General features: G+C 44.4%; 1 protein-coding gene across 24 annotated transcripts in view; it reads left to right on the plus strand.

Annotated features, from left to right (window-relative positions):
- Window positions 1-12,114, plus strand: part of tfec (transcription factor EC) — a 19,935-nt gene extending 7,821 nt beyond the window's left edge. For 6 of the 24 annotated variants that reach the window (XM_021577483.3, XM_021577480.3, XM_021577479.3 and 3 more), the window contains 6 exons: window positions 217-318; window positions 2,574-2,697; window positions 3,987-4,043; window positions 4,151-4,226; window positions 5,117-5,291; window positions 10,907-12,114. In XM_021577483.3, coding sequence (XP_021433158.1) covers window positions 217-318; window positions 2,574-2,697; window positions 3,987-4,043; window positions 4,151-4,226; window positions 5,117-5,291; window positions 10,907-11,362 — 990 coding nt within the window. In that variant the 3' untranslated portion in view covers window positions 11,363-12,114. The remainder of the gene's footprint in view (window positions 1-216; window positions 319-2,573; window positions 2,698-3,986; window positions 4,044-4,150; window positions 4,227-5,116; window positions 5,292-10,906) is intronic. The other 18 variants (XM_090214245.1, XM_090214243.1, XM_090214242.1 and 15 more) reach the window with 3 other exon arrangements.
- Window positions 12,115-17,393: the final 5,279 nt, after the last annotated feature.

The raw sequence follows: 17,393 nt of genomic DNA on the forward strand, positions 1-17,393 counted from the left end.
CTCTTCCAGCATGGTGGTGAAGAAATGTCTGTTATTGGATTAGGATCCTAACTGTCCCACCCTCTGAATGATAGGTTTAGAGATGATGCAAAAAGAAATGTTACATTGAATTACAATGAGAGCATTTGCTCACCTAACGTTATAATGACCTGTTGTTGGATACATAATGTATCTGAATTGAACTGAGCCTGGTACAATATGACTGTTTTCTTTTAGTTTCCAATGGATGAAGTTATTGATGACTTGATTAGCCTGGAGTCCGGCTTCAATGACGGGGGCTTGGATTGTATGGATCCCAGCATCATAATGCAAAACAATGTAAGTATGACTAATCATATTAACTATTATATCAGTCGCAAATGTCAAGGGAAAAACACTTATTTGAATTGCAAAACTAAGGGTAAAAACAGAAGAAATGCTATCGACATGCAGGTGTTTCTGTCTATTGATTCTTGCTGACCTTATTCCTTGATCCAGACGTGATTCCCAGAAGATCCTTGATCTCCTTGACACTCATGAAGAAGCATATATTGGGTAGTTAAGTTCAGCTTTAAAGTTAAGTTGCTTAACTAACTTCTTTAAAGGACTTAAAAGGGGAATATGAGGATCTACTTCCTCGGCCAAACATTAACTTTCAGGCTTGACTTGCTTGGGAAAAAAGGAGCTGGCTTTGAGTGAGGTCAGATTAAGTCCACCGATGAGTCAAAGTTCATTTCACCTGGGTTGAGGCTTAAAGCATTTCTCACATTGCTCAAGGTGCCGAACAATACGGACTAATCCGCAAGTGGTGTCATTACACGGTAACTGATGACAGTGTGAGAATAATGTGTTAATTAGTATAAACACTAAGTCTGTGATTTTAGTTTTTTTTGCTGAAAGCCCTACATGGACACTGGTCACTACCAGGGAGTTTGGGAATGGTAGTCAAGAAGACATAGGGAGAACGGCGAGACTATGCTAGATATCTACTACAACAACAAAAAGATCTTGTTCAGACTAGGCATTCCATTAGAAAAATGCATGGATGGCAGCAGAGACAAGTGCTCCCAGTGCGAATTATATCTGGAGTTGAATTCCAAAAAACGAAGACTCATTTGAGTAGCGATTATAGACACCTGAACTCACCACAGAGGTATGTGGTACTAAAGGAAAATGGGGTTCCCACCTGCATTTCAAGAGAGAGGCATTGAGGAGAGGCCAACCAGACAGAGAGATAGAGATGAAGAGAGATAGAGATGAAGAGAGATAGAGAAAGACAGAGGCAAGCAGGCAGCCAGGCACACAAACACACACATAGAAAAGGAGGGAAAAAACGGGGTGATAGAAAAGCAGAGGGGTGTGTGTGTGAAAGACAAGATGGGGGGGGTGTAGAGAGTGAAGATCAGAGCGACAGGGAAAAAAAGGGAGAGGAGGAGAGATTTAGAGCGAGGCAGTGAGGCATTGGATTGGGTTAATGCCTACACTCCCGATGGGCTTGTTCTGAAATGATAGCGCGCTTAAATGGATCAATTCATTCTAATTAGTCATACAGTACGATGCATCACGTCGTTTTGTCATGTCAACATATCCCAGGAACACAGATGGGAGCGGATTGAAGTGATTACGATGTGAGCAGTCGGGGGACTGTTGCAATCTTTCATTTTGATAAGTATCCCCCCCCCCCCTCTGTTAGAGATAATGACAGAGAGAAAGCCATCTACAGGCAAAGCAAACCAACTGCAAATATTGAAATGTCTACAGTTCCTTCTTTTTCTCCCACTCCCTTCTTCCTGCCCTCCCATAACTTGACCTCTATTCTTATCCCTCTCTACACTATTCTAGGAACTGAATTTCACACATACACAGTGACAAATTGTCTTGACACAGCTTGTGGCATCTATGCCGGCTTTTGTAGGACTCCCAAAAATGCACAGCTCCCTAAGATGAGACATGTATCCCTCTGCATTCCAACAGAGTTCCTAAAAGAGACCGTAGTTATCCCGCTTGTTCTGAAAATATATGCCTATTTTCTCACAGTGGACAAGCAGCGTAGAAAAACAGTTTGGTGTCTGTTTGGGCGGGTTATGACCCGGCTTTCATCCAGTGGGGTGCTATTTTGAACACACAGACGCCTCTGTGTTCTAGGGGCCCTTTCATGCTGAGTAGCCATAGTGGCCACTGATATTGGTACTATTAGGCTAGTAAACAGGGGCACGGAGCGAGGTTGTACCCCCAGAGAAGGACCTGAGAGGGCCTTAGGGGACGCAAACAGGGCTGTGGTCAGGCAGGGCCCCTGGTGGGGAGACATGGAGGCCCCTAGCCTCTCTTGCTGGATCACACAAAGCAATGCCCTGAGGGCTGAGAAGTGACAGGACTGCCAACAGTGCTATGATTGCCCTCATCTGAAAGCCTTACAAATTCCTGCCACCATTTAAATGCTTTCAACTGAGCCAAAGTCAATCTGCTTCCAAAAGTTTCAATGACTTAGTGAACCTGAGGTCCCCGAGTCTGAATGAAACGTTATCTCTCTGTGTCTGTGCGTCTGTGTTCAACCATTCCCTGACATCTTCCTCCTCTCCTTTTCTTCTCTCCAGGTGCTGAGCAGCAGCATGCTGGACATCTATGGGTGTGAACCAGGTATGACCACAGCCCCTCATGGCCGAATGACACCCACCTCACGCCCCACTAAGCTCACTACTGTAAAAAGGGAAGTCACAGGTACGAACACACATCATAGCACTAAAGATGATCAAAATAATCAATGCATGATCACATCGAAAGAGGATAGAAGTGTGAAACTCAACCACATACTGTAGGTGACACATTCCTGACAAGTCACAGTTACTGGCATCCATTTTTTTTTTAGGAATGAATAAGTTTAGCATTTTTTTAAGGTGCCCGACAACAGGAAACAAGAAAGAGTAATCCATGTAGTCATTTTTCTTCTTTAGCTGAGTAGAATTATGACAAAATGCTGTGTAGGCCCTCTTCTTCAACCCTGATGTGTACAGCGTTAATCCTACACAAACTATTCAACTTATTACTAAGTAAACTCATGAATATCCTTAGATTAAGTTTGTCTGCTCTCAGCTTGATTGCCATTGTGCATTCTATACAGCATCTACAACTTGTCAGTCAGTTTCTCATAATGGTAGACAGTGCAGGTTCAACATGGATTTGTTTTGGATAAATTACGGATCGCTTCTATAGGGTGCATGTGTAGTAGCACGAGTTCACTGTCTAGCCGTATCAAGTCCAATGAAGAAGGAAGCTGAAGGAAAACAAGACACATATGTTTACATGTAACACATAGATTTTCCCCTTAAATGTGTAGTGTTTGGACTACAGTTGTATCACTCACATCCCTAACTATCACTGGCCTCTGTCCATAGTCCTTGACACAAAGGACCTCTGAGAAACGTTTTATAAATGCCATGCATCGAGTAAAGCTAATTGATTTAGGAAATAGAAAGGATGCCTCAAGAACGCTTCACTCCGACGAGAAAATAAGAGAATTAGTATATTTTTCATATAAGTGTGCGGTCGGGAACAACGGGCAGTTACACAGAGGTCTAAATGACCTTATTGAATCAACAGAGACGAATTGAGAAATCCAATCACAGGTTCTAATTATATCATTTGGGAGAAATGTGAATGTGAATATGAATGATATAGCATGCCTTTCCCCTCATGGGTAGATCAGCAAATTTGTTAAGCAGACCTAATTGCCAGCCTGAGTGGCTTAAAAAGAGGACACAGATTTTTCACAATGAACCAAAGAGAAGAGACCAGGCGGGCTGGGAGCGAGTGGGATAAATCGAGCCCTTTCACTGTGTGCGTGAGTGTGTGGAAGGTTCAGGCTTTCTGTCTGTGGTGTCAAAGATCATCTCCACTCTGTCTGCCACCCCAGAAATATCCAGGCCAGAACTGTGTATCGACTGACTGGAGCTGCTTTCATACTCTGTGTGCGTTTCTTATCAGGCTGTGTTCTTCTTTGTGTTTCACAGAACATGAAACGAGAGTGATGGCCAAAGAACGACAGAAGAAAGACAATCACAACTTGAGTAAGAGTCGATCCCTACTCAATACAGAGTACCGTTCGGAAATGTTGCGTGGGGCCACTAAAGTAACTCAATGTCCTCTCACTCTCTCTCTCTCTCTCTCTGACCAGTTGAAAGAAGACGAAGATACAATATCAACTACAGAATCAAAGAACTTGGAACAATGATACCAAAGTCGAATGACCCGTAAGTGATCTAGCGCTTGTTAGATTTTTCTCAGTCTTTATTATGTTCCAAACATTAGCTTACCTGACTTATAGAAACTCCCCATGATCAAGTCTATTGCCATGAAAAGAAGCGCAAATGTCTGGCTGGTGTTAAGCATATCAAATACTAAGCACAGGCTGCTAAATGTTGTTAATTGAATTCAAATTAATAGTCAAGAGCACATTTTGCTTCTATTTCAAGGGTGTACTTGAGTAGCTATTGTAGTCTTCACGCTCTGCAAAGTAGTGAGTCTGTGTCCTCCATGGGCACTCAACAGTAGACTACAGCTTAGAGCTCAATGATGAAGATTGGGGTCAAACGCAAAGAAGGCCACCACCCATTTGAATCAAAGTTTGAGCACAATTGGCCCACTAAGATGGAATACGGAAGCCGGGAATTGGAATCCGACTGGCCCAACAGCAATTTAACTTACGATAGAATTTAAATGGAAGGTTACGGCTGTCGCCGTGCCATTAAGACAAGATAAAGAAGATTATTAGCAGTGGAGCAGACCAACGTCTTGTTCCAAAGAAAGGTGCATTTTACAACTGCGTCCTCCTTTTTAAAAAGTAATGGTATCAGGGAACGGGGCCTGCACTCTTGGATTCTTCTAAAGTCACATTTCCCCCCCTCTTCCGACACCTATTTTTACTTGAGGATTAATTTTACCATACAAGCGGTTCCAGAATGGACTTTCTGCCGACGCACTTATACTTAACTATTCTATTAAAATTCCCATTCAAAGGCTGGATGTAATGTCCGAGAATGAATAATTGGCCATGTAAATCACTATTTCTTATTCATATATAAAAAATGGGTCCCTGTGTAAGTTTTTGTACAGAACATTCCGCTGAGGCGGTGAATAAAAGGTTATCTTTTACGTCCCTCTGCCGTAGTGATATGCGCTGGAACAAAGGCACCATTCTCAAGGCGTCGGTGGAGTACATCAAGTGGCTGCAGAAGGAGCAGCAGCACGCCAGAGAGCTGGAGAACAGGCAGAAGAAGATGGAGCAGGCCAACAGGAGGCTACTGCTCAGGATCCAGGTATGGACTACGGGAGAGAGAAAGACAGACACCCTCAAAACCCGAGCCCCCTACCACTACAGATCCCCAACCCAGCGACTTCCCCATCCTTAACACCATGTCAATGTGCACCATCACGGCCCTGATGCTCAATAGAGACCCCCCCCCCACCTCACCCCCTTCCCTGACAGAGACCGGACTTGCTTCTGTTGATGTTTGTCAAGCAGTTCCTCATCACCACTGTTCTCTTCCACGTCTCCTCTCCAAGCCACAATAATTACCTAAATCAAATCAAATTTATTTATATAGCTGATATCTCAAAGTGCTGTACAGAAACCAAGCCTAAAACCCCAAACAGCAAGCAATGCAGGTGTAGAAGCACGGTGGCTAGGAAAAACTCCCTAGAAAGGCCAAAACCTAGGAAGAAACCTAGAGAGGAACCAGGCTTCTCGCTGTGCCGGGTGGAGATTATAACAGAACATGGCCAAGATGTTCAAATGTTCATACATGATCAGCATAGTCAAATAATAATAATCACAGTAGTTGTCAAGGGTGCAGCAAGTCAGCACCTCAGGAGTAAATGTCAGTTGGCTTTTCATAGCTGATCATTAAGAGTATCTCTACCAATCCTGCTGTCTCTATAGAGTTGAAAACAGCAGGTCTGGGACAGGTAGCACGTCCGGTGAACAGGTCAGGATTCCATAGCCGCAGGCAGAACAGTTGAAACTGGAGCAGCAGCACGGCCAGGTGGACTGGGGACAGCAATGAATCATTATGCCAGGTAGGCCTGAAGCATGGTCCAAGGGCTCAGGTCCTCTGAGCGAGAGAAAGAAAGAGAGAAAGAGAGAATTAGAGAGAGCATACTTAAATTCACACAGGACACCGGATAAGACAGGAGAAGTACTCCAGATATATCAAACTGACCCTAGCCCCCCGACATATAAACTACTGCAGCATAAATACTGGAGGCTGAGACAGGAGGGGTCAGGAGACACTGTGGCCCCATCCGATCATACCCCCGGACAGGGCCAAACAGGAAGGATATAACCCCACCCACTTTGCCAAAGCACAGCCCCCAAACCACTAGAGGGATATCTTCAACCACCAACTTACCATCCTGAGACAAGGCCGTGTATAGCCCACAAAGATCTCCGCCACGGCACAACCCAAGGGGGGGCGCCAACCCAGACAGGAAGATCACATCAGTGACTCAACCCACTCAAGTGACGCACCTCTCCTTGGGACGGCATGAAAGAGCACCAGGCTTTCTGTCTGTGGTGGCAAAGATGATCTCCACTCTGTCTGCCACCCCAGAAATATCCAGGCCAGAACTGTGTATCGACTGACTGGAGCTTCTTTCATACTCTGTGTGCGTTTCTTATCAGGCTGTGTTCTAAGCGAGTGACTCAGCCCCTGTAGTAGGGTTAGAGGCAGAGAATCCCAGTGGAAAGAGGGGAACCGGCCAGGCAGAGACAGTAAGGGCGGTTCGTTGCTCCAGAACCTTTGCGTTCACCTTCACACTCCTGGGCCATGCTACACTCAATCATATGACCCACTGAAGAGATGAGTCTTCAGTAAAGACTACCTTACATGATGACTCCTTGCTGTCCCCAGTCCACCTGACCGTGCTGCTGCTCCAGTTTCAACTGTTCTGCCTTATTATTATTCGACCATGCTGGTCATTTATGAACATTTGAACATCTTGGCCATGTTCTGTTATAATCTCCACCCAGCACAGCCAGAAGAGGACTGGCCACCCCACATAGCCTGGTTCTTCTCTAGGTTTCTTCCTAGGTTTTGGCCTTTCTAGGGAGTTTTTCCTAGCCACCATGCTTCTACACCTGCATTGCTTGCTGTTTGGGGTTTTAGGCTGGGTTTCTGTACAGCACTTTGAGATATCAGCTGATGTATGAAGGGCTATATAAATACATTTGATTTGATTTGATTAAAGACTTAAAGGTTGAGACCGAGTGCGTCTCTCACATGGGTAGGCAGACCATTCCATAAAAATTGAGCTCTATAGGAGAAAGCTCTGACTCCAGCTGTTTGCGTAGAAATTCTAGGGACAATTAGGAGGCTTGCGTCTTGTGACCGTAGCGTACGTGTAGGTATGTACGGCAGGACCAAATTAGAGAGATAGGTAGGAGCAAGCCCATGTAATGCTTTGTAGGTTAGCAGTAAAACCTTGAAATCAGCCCTTGCCTTAACAGGAAGCCAGTGTAGGGAGTCTAGCACTGGAGTAATATGTTCAAATTTGTTGGTTCTAGTCAGGATTCTAGCAGCCGTATTTAGCACTAACTGAAGTTTAATTAGTGCTTTATCCGGGTAGCCAGAAAGTAGAGCATTGCAGTAGTCTAACCTAGAAGTAACAAAATCATCGATTAATTTTTCTGCATCATTTTTGGACAGAAAGTTTCTGATTTTTGCAATGTTACGTTGATGGAAAAAAAGCTGTCCTTGATATGTTCGTCAAAAGAGAGATCAGGGTCCAGAGTAATGCCGAGGTCCTTCACAGTATTATTTGAGACGGCTGTACAACCATTAAGATTAATTGTCAGATTCAATAGAAGATCTCTTTGTTTTTTGGGACCTAGAACAAGCATCTCTGTTTTGTTCGAGTTTAAAAGTAGAAGTTTGCAGCCATCCACTTCCTTATGTCTGAAACACAGGCTTCTAGCGAGAGCAATTTTGGGGCTTCACCATGTTTCATTGAAATGTACAGCTGTGTGTCATCCGCATAGCAGTGAAAGTTAACATTATGTTTTCGAATGACATCCCCAAGAGGTAAAATATATAGTGAAAACAATAGTGGTCCTAAAACGGAACCTTGAGGAACACCGAAATTTACAGTTGATTTGTCAGAGGACAAACCATTCACAGACACAAACTGATATCTTTCCGACAGATAAGATCTAAACCAGGCCAGAACTTGTCCGTGTAGACCAATTTGGGTTTCCAATCTCTCCAAAAGAATGTGGTGAACGATGGTATCAAAAGCAGCCCTAAGCTCTAGAAGCACGAGGACAGATGCAGAGCCTCGGTCTGATGCCATTAAAAGGTAATTTACCACCTTCACAAGTGCAGTCTCAGTGCTATGATGGGGTCTAAAACCAGACTGAAGCATTTCGTATACATTGTTTGTCTTCAGGAAGGCAGTGAGTTGCTGCGCAACAGCTTTTTCTAAATTTTTTGAGAGGAATGGAAGATTCGATATAGGCCGATAGTTTTTTATATTTTCTGGGTCAAGGTTTGGCTTTTTCAAGAGAGGCTTTATTACTGCCACTTTTAGTGAGTTTCTTACACATCCGGTGGATAGAGAGCCGTTTATTATGTTCAACATAGGAGGGCCAAGCACAGGAAGCAGCTCTTTCAGTAGTTTGGTTGGAATAGGGTCCCTATTCCTATATATGCAGCTTGAAGGTTTAGAGGCCATGATTATTTTCATAATTGTGTCAAGAGATATAGTACTAAAACACTTGAGTGTCTCTCTTGATCCTAGGTCCTGGCAGAGTTGTGCAGACTCAGGACAACTGAGCTTTGAAGGAATACGCAGATTTAAAGAGGAGTCTCTAATAATCATGATCTTGAATTCATTACTGTGAAGTGAAAGCCATCCTCACTTGGGGAATGCTGCTTTTTAGTTAGCTTTGGAAAAATAGGATGATCGAGCAGCAGTGAGGGCTCTTCGATACTGAATGGTACTGTCTTTCCAAGCGAGTCGGAGGACTTCCAGTTTGGTGTGGCGCCATTTCCGTTCCAATTTTCTGGAAGTCTGCTTCAGAGCTTGGGTATTTTCTGTATACCAGGGAGCTAGTTTCTTATGAGAAATGTTTTTAGTTTTTAGGGGTGCAACTGCATCTAGGCTATTGCGCAAGGTTAAATAAATTGAGTTAGGTTAAACTCAGTTAGGTGGGTAACTGATTTTTGTCCTCTGACGTCCTTGGGTAGGCAGAGGGAGTCTGGAAAGACATCAAGGAATCTTTGTGTTGTCTGTGAATTTATAGCACGACTTTTGATGCTCCTTGGTTGGGGTCTGAGCAGATTATTTGTTGCAATTGCAAACGTAATAAAATGGTGGTCCGATAGTTCAGGAGTATGAGGAAAAACATTAAGATCCACAACATTTATTCCATGGGACAAAACTAGGTCCAGAGTATGACTGTGACAGTGAGTAGGTCCAGAGACATGTTGGACAAAACCCACTGAGTCGCTGATGGCTCAGAAAGCCTTTTGGAGTGGGTCTGTGGACTTTTCCATGTGAATATTAAAGTCAACAAAAATGTGAATATTATCTGCTATGACTACAAGGTCCGATAGGAATTCAGGGAACTCAATGAGGCACGCTGTATATGGCCCAGGATTCCTGTAAACAGTAGCTATAAAAAGTGATTGAGTAGGCTGCATAGATTACCTGATTAATAAATAGAGTGATAGGCTTCGGCTCCATCCGTCCGGAAGGAGGAATCAGGTCAGAATTAGGTTGTGAGTCCTAATAATACCCAGAGCCATGCCTCTCTCCCCCCACTTCCCCTCGCCCTAAAACTAAGCATTAAAACAGGGGCGACTGGGTATTGACATGGCAGCAGAGCAGAGCCAAGCAGACAGTGGAGACGTTACCACATGTCCTCAGTCACTGAGCCGTCGCAATTAACCAACCAAATGAATCAGCGCATTCACGGCTCTGGCTCTTACGCTGAACTCACAGTCAAGCTAAACTTCTCAATGTAACAGTGTCATCCTAAAGGACGCCGAGACCAACAAAACACATAGAACACAAACGAGACGAAAAGAGACATTTCACGTGGAGAGAGAGCTAACACAGGCATTTAACGGAACGTTAGCCTCACAGCGTTAGCCTAAAGAAGGGCCGATGACAGTTTAGTAACACACTGTAGGGAGAAAGACGGCATCAACACCAAGCATCACCCACATAAACATCACGCTAGTCTTACTTAAATGTACTGTTGGAATCCTACAGAAAGATGTTGTAACTGAGAGAAACAGACGGTTATAACTTTGCATCATGTAACGTGGGAACAGCAATGCTTCTCCCTTGCATCGCATTCCTCTACACTCTTTTTATCCCCTGAGTTTGTTTAGCTAAACGACAAGCTAGCCTAACCGTTATCAAGGTAGATTGACAACAGACTATTACCCATAGTGTTACTGCTCGTAGAGCGTCAATGGGGAGGCGTGAACCACATTGCTGACCTGCTGGTAGCTGATTGATGAGGTTTTGTCATTGGTTCCTCCCCGTCATGTTTATAACACATATCCCGAGGGCCCTGGCTGCTTCCTGGGAGGGGGGTCTGGAGAGGACGAGTAGATTAAATGGATCGGCCTCCACTACATTAGAGTACTATTTAAAGTCAATTCCTAATCATCTACCAGACTATGAGGTGGGTGTGTGTAGGGGAGGCAGGGAAGGGGGTGGGGGGGGTATGTGTGTGTGTAATGTGTATGCATTCATGTGTGTTTGTGTGTGTAAGGGTGTAAGGGTTGCCAACTCGTACAGAGCTCATTCTAAGAAAAGTAATCTCCTTCATTAAAAATCTTCTTATTCGAACACTGTTCCCATTCCTATGTATTTGAGAAGAACACTGTCCTGATCCTTGGTCCTTTTCTGTGCGTTTCAGGAGTTGGAGATCCAGGCCCGTGCTCACGGCCTCCCCAGCATGGCCACTGCCCTGGGTACTGTAGAGCTCTCCTCCCACCTCCTCAAACAACAGCAACAGCAGCCCTTGGCTCCCCAGTCACAGCAGGGTCCTCAGCCACCCCTGTACCAGGAAGAGCTGAACGGGGAGTACCTCCAGAGGACCTCCATGCCAGCCATGACCACTGGGGGCGTCGCTGGCGTTACAGACCAGGGTCAGGGGGTGGTTGACGGCTCCACCACTTTCTCCGACCCGCTTTCTCACTTCACAGACTTCTTCAGTGCCACGCTCAAAGAGGAGCAACGGCTGGACGAGATCCTCATGGACAACCCGCTCTCGCCGTTCGGCACCGACCCACTTCTCTCCGCCGGCTCACCCGACGCCTCCAAGGACTCCAGTCACAGGAGCAGCTTCAGCTCGGATGATGACGACCTATGATCCCTGACCCCTACGCGACCCCACGGTGACCCTTTGTCAAAGGTCAAAAGACATAGAGCAGTTGGTCACCCTCACAAATTGGTGCGGGGATTTGTTCCAGCCCAGCACCAACAACACATCCGATTCTACTGACCAGCTCGAATCAATGAGAGCTTGATTAGTGGGCTCAGGTGTGTAAGTGCTGGGCCAGAGCAGACGCCTGCACACCTTGTGGCTCTCCAGGACCAGGGTTAGTTACCACTGGCACTCCCACTTTTTACAAACTTTGGTGGAGAGTGTGTACCTCGCGGGCAGAACCAGACTCATGAGAAAAAGGGAGAAAGACAATCGGTCCATACTGATCACATGATACGGTTCCAAAATGCATTGGACACTGCGGTTGTTGCACACCACTGTAAACTATACGGTGTCTTTGCAATATGCCAAAAGAGGACAGTGTCCTTTTTCAGATGTCTACTATTACAGTTATTGTATAAAAGGACTTTAAACCACTGAGGTTCACTGATGGGCCCTATCTAGAGCTAGTTACTGGTGGTTCCTCTTTCAGACAGAAATTAAAATGGAACAGTGATACTTGGCGAAAAAACACTTCCTTTGTTTGTCTTTAAATGTATTTTTACAAAATGTTGTATGTATGTATGTGTTTTAATCCATGTATTCCTAAAAAAAAACATTACATTATCTAACATGCTCTCTTTTGTATTCTTAGTGGGGGTGGGGAAAAAATAATAAACCCCTTTTTTTTTTATAAATCAGACCTGGCGTTTTTTTTTCATTATAATCACACATGCTTACCACATACCCAACACAAAAGCTCTCGTGTTTAATTTGTAATATTGCCTACTCTATCACAAATAATTATGATAAAAAAAATTAAAATGACGGAGAGACCTCCTGTTAACTTTCATTATTCTCCTATCTAACAGGAGCCGTTCAGTTATGAACCAGGAAGAGTGACGGAGAGGTTGATTATCACATAGTCAGAGGCAAGACCTATGAGGCTAAACTGATGAATGAAGGTCCATACAGGTGAACTGTCTGAACAAAGGTGAGAGTGTGGGTAAAATGAAGGTTTCGCCCAGGGTGACAGACAGTAAATGAGCGACAGAGAGAATGGGAAAATGAGGAGTGATGATGACGAGCCAGATAACGGCTCTTAAGGACAGGGAAAAGGCAGAATGAAAGGAGAGTGAGTATAAAGTAGGCTTTAAAAAACGTGGTCGTTAAAAGTTCCACGAAGAAGCTAGGTGACTGATTTAAAAGAATATGTCAAATTAATCATTGAGAATCAAAATAGTTGATCAAAAACTTTACTCAGAAAAGGTTAGTCAGACTTGTTTTGGATACATATAATGCTGAAATCTTTAGAAGAAATCTTTAATCAGTGGATATTTTCTAATCATGTTAAAGTTATGCATTAATAAAACAACAAACAGTCCAGAGTGAAAAAAACAACATTTCAATGCGTTTCAGTGGATACCCTGTGTTCCTCATCAAAGCTCTTCTAAATTAATGTTTTAGAACGTTATTAGCTGTATGTTTCTCCCATAATGAAATCGAAAGATTCCTGCTTGCATCTCCTCTCTAGCTACAAAATAAAATTGAACCACGAATCATTATGAAATATAGGCAGGCCAACTACAAAGCGATGAGTGATGTTTACGGGTAATTGGCCAACGCAATTATGGAAGGTAAATATGGATTTTCATTAAAGAGAAAACATGGAGGGTCTCGGAGAACTTTGCGTTGCGTGACTAAAATACATTTTCCAAAGGCATAATTTACATTTTGATGTCAATACGATTCTCTACAGATACTCTCCTATTGCAAAAAATATAAAATAAATAATTTGGATACACAAGCTTATCATTATGTGACTAAAAGAATCAACACATTTCATCAATTGAATGCATTTCAACCATGTCCAGTTTCCTTGCTACATCAAAGACAATATTGAACAAAGTTCAAGGGCTTCTACTCAAGGGCTTCAAACAGTGATGTGGCCTGAGGCAACGGTGACATCAGAACTAGGAACTTTTATTCGGAATATCACAGTTCATTAAACCACCGCTTTGGAAACTCAGGGGCAAGACAGGGACACAACGTGTCTTATTTAGATTGACAAAACAGTCGGACATTGTTAAGAGTATCCGATAACAGTTTAATATAGGAGACATTAACCGATACATTCAATAACTAAATATTAATGTAAAGATGTAAAACAGATTAGTTTATCATATATAAAACCTTCCTTGATATGGTGCTGCCATGCCCTCTTTCTAACCTTCTGCATACGACAGAGATTGTAATTATTCTTCTACTAGAATAACTGCCAAAACTGTGTGGTTTGTAAAATAAGCTTTCCATTGCTTTATTGTATAACTTCTGTGCGTAGCTGAGCATTACCTCACCACTAGTTCACTGCCATAATTCACCAGTAGGTGGCAGCAGTATGTTGTGTAGTCATGTCAAAAACCCCAAAGCTCTCGTTTTACCAATCCCAATACAAAACCAGAGATTTATAGTACTATTGTGGTTGATTTAACGAGCAAGGCAAACGAACAAACGCCAAAAGGCTTTCATGTTAATGTGAAATTAACTCCTTACTTTCTAATATATATATAAAAAAAATAATAATATGAACATATCATTTTAACATTACCCCAGTAAAATTACGAGTACATTTGGGTTTCTTCTAGATGTACAGTATATGGACTCCAATACAGACTCACCAGTCTTATAAACCCAATAGATGTAATGAACCTCCGAGGTGCTAGTGCAGTGTTCTGTCACCACAACAATTTCTCACCCCTTTTCCCACTAAAGTTGACACGGATGCTGCCGAGCTGTCACCTGTAACAGCATGCCACAGCTGCCAGCCTAGCGTGCTACAATGCTTTCACCTGCTGAAGCTGCCAATGGCAACTTTGGAACACAACGAGCACTCTGACACACACACACACACACACACACACACTCGCATATGTATATGTGCGTGCGCATAGGCACACACACCATATTCTCACCTCCTCACCTGCCACACCAACCCGAGCAGGAGGGGGAAAAAATATAATTTACAAACAGTCATCAGCATCTGGCCTGTGACAAGGCTTGTGCACAAAGTTAAATTAAATTTGACTGTGAGTAACAAAGTGACAGCAGGGCCCAAACATCAAGTGTCATATGTATTTTCATGCCTCGACTCAGAGTTGCCGTGTGGTAAACAACATGCTGATTCTGATCCAGAGATCCTGGGCACTGGATACATATGGCACATTGCACTCCATTGCCAATCTAGTACAGTACTTTTGACCATGGCCAAATGACACTGTATTCCCTGTAATATAATGCGCTACTTTTGACCAGTCATTTGATATTTGCAGATACTGTAGCGCCCCTCTGCCATACTGTACAGTACCACCCCAACATATTCCATGATCCTTCGGGGCTGGGCCTCCAGTCCATTGAGCCTTTACGAGGCGAGACCACACCATGACCAGTCTCTCACAAACTCCCACGTCACACGCTAGCAAACCATCGCATTAACGACGGAACACAAAGGGATGAAAAATAACCAGCTGGGCTTCGAAACCCTATAAAATGAATGCGATTTCCAGAGGTTTTTATGAATCAAAACAGATGTCAAAACATTTCTTCAAACAAATTGACTTCCAATTATTTGCGCCACACAATTCCAGATGTTCAACAGATGGGGGCGCGGAGGGGGGGGCCAAAGGTGTCTCGAACCGCAGTTTTGTTTTATTCTGACAATAAAGGCAGGCGGTTACAGTTGTATGTGTTTTAAATCAGTGGGCGGGGCTGAGAGGTGAGTGGAGGGACATGGACGAGAGAAAGAAAGCACATCATTAGGAAAATGTCAATCCAACCAGCGACAGAGAGAACAGAACACTGTAGCATTCATATAGTCAGTTAATATCTCTGTGCTGCAAGCCAGGACCAACCGTATCAAGGTTTCTCTGAAATGCTAATGTGATCCCTCTGCATATTTCTCTTTCAGTGTTCAAATTAAATGAAAAAAGGAACAATTACTGAACTCACTATTTTCAATGCGTGTTCACATGAAGAGCCTAGGCATATGGTCATGCGTATGGACGTACATTCAATTACATGGCCAGATGTTGTCTTTACGCACGTCTATGAACATACCAAGAACTACAATATAAGAATGAGGCCCGGCAGCCTCCTTTACGCCACAGACTCGGCTAATAGTGTGTCTAACTGCACTGTGTCCAGGGAATGGTCCCGACTGGCTCTGATCCCATTATAACCAGAGCCTTGGGGCCCGAGGGAGCCATTGGGGATCCACCAGGGATCGAAGATGTCCGTGTTATTCAGCCTGGGCCCATAGAGGAGCCATCCACTGGGACTCCATTGGGGCTCCCTGATTCAGCCTCAGTCTCCTCACTAACGGGCTGCTTTTAGCACCTCCGGCCCAGCCTCTGATCTGAGGGGGCCAAAATATCCCTTCTCTGCCTCTCTCCCCCTCTCCATCCATAATATCTCCGGCTAACGTATTCTAATGGAGCAGAAAAGCAGGTCCGTTTTGTTGGGTTAGCGTCTTACTTTCCCCGTTTAATTCCTCCACTATTGGGAACTGCTATGCTAATCCTCCCATCATTGGCCCCCTCTCCCACTCTTCCTCGTTCTCCCTCTGGTAACCTTCTGTAATCTGGGTGACCTTGGTGGGGCAGTGGGGATGGTGGGGACGGCGGGGGGACGGTGGGGCCGTGGCCATGGAAGGCCCTGATTCATTTGTCATTCAAAACGGGAGCGACAGGTCTAAAGCTATGATGGTCGCTGCTTTAACTGCCACCCTTACCGTCCCGAACCCCCCCCCCCCCCCAAACACCTTATGGGGAAACCAAGAAAGCAAGCAGGGAAAATATTCTGTAAAACAAGAGAAAAACAAAAGTTGAATCTAATAGTGGAGAGTGCAATTGGACAATGCGCTATAGTGTGTCTCTCTGTTCTCCTGCGCGTCTCCGGCGTAAGTGAGTGTGTGTTAGTCAAGAGAGAGACGAGGTGAAGCGAGATGCAGGGCGGGACGTGTGGGTAAATGTCAGCCAGGTTTGGGGGGATATGATGATCATTACTACAGTGAGATAATTGGCTCTAGCTGTGTGGGCCGAGGTGTTTGGTGAGGGCCTCTTCTCTCCAATGGGCATCTTTCTACTCGTCTACATTATTCATCTATTCATCCACCTCTTTATCTCTCTCTCCTCTCCTCTCTCACCCAGGAATCCAGGCCATCGCTGGGCCTTCATTCATAATTGATGGGTAATTGTTTATTAAATGCAAGACCTGACCCTATTATGTCTATTACCATGTCTGCAGAGTAGTAGTGTGTGCATTTTCCCATATTCTAAAGATCTTACCATCCCCTTTAGGAGATGGGATCGTATGGATAAGTGGGTATGGATGGATGGATGGATGGACGCAAGGGAAAACAGAGGTGTAGGGAAAGGGGGAAAAAAGAGAGAGAGGAAGCCGGCCGAGGGAGGAGAGGAGCGAGAGGAATGATAAAAAGAAAGAAGTCAATGCCCATGCGATTGGCCCGCGCGGAGTTAAGTCAGACTCCGTACAGAGTGAGAGGAAAGGACGAGAGACAAAGGAGCTAAAATAACCTATTTTGCTCTCATTACATTGACTCTTAATCTCTCCACGGCCCGTCGTGGGCAATCCCAGCTCTGGGCGTTTGGAGGGTAAAGCCTTCCGACGAGACCGTCCGTCAAAAGCGGATTCATTACCTGAGATGGGACTGCGGCTGCGTGCCAAATGGCACCCCGTTGGGCTACGGTCCAAAATAGTGCACTATGTAGGGAAAAAGGTTGTCATTTGGGAACACAGCGCGAGTGTCTGTCTGGCCACCACTGAGTCCAGTTAAATGTCATCTCTGCCAGGGAGGTACAGAGACGCAGAGAGGACCTGATTGGGACCAGGCACCACTAGAGGTCAGTGTGGCTACAGAATTAAAAGGTATATCTCTACATGCCTGACAGGGCTGAGGCTA

Source organism: Oncorhynchus mykiss, chromosome 21, assembly GCF_057628025.1.
Source record: "Oncorhynchus mykiss isolate SJ-2025 chromosome 21, ASM5762802v1, whole genome shotgun sequence".
NCBI lineage: Eukaryota > Metazoa > Chordata > Actinopteri > Salmoniformes > Salmonidae > Oncorhynchus > Oncorhynchus mykiss.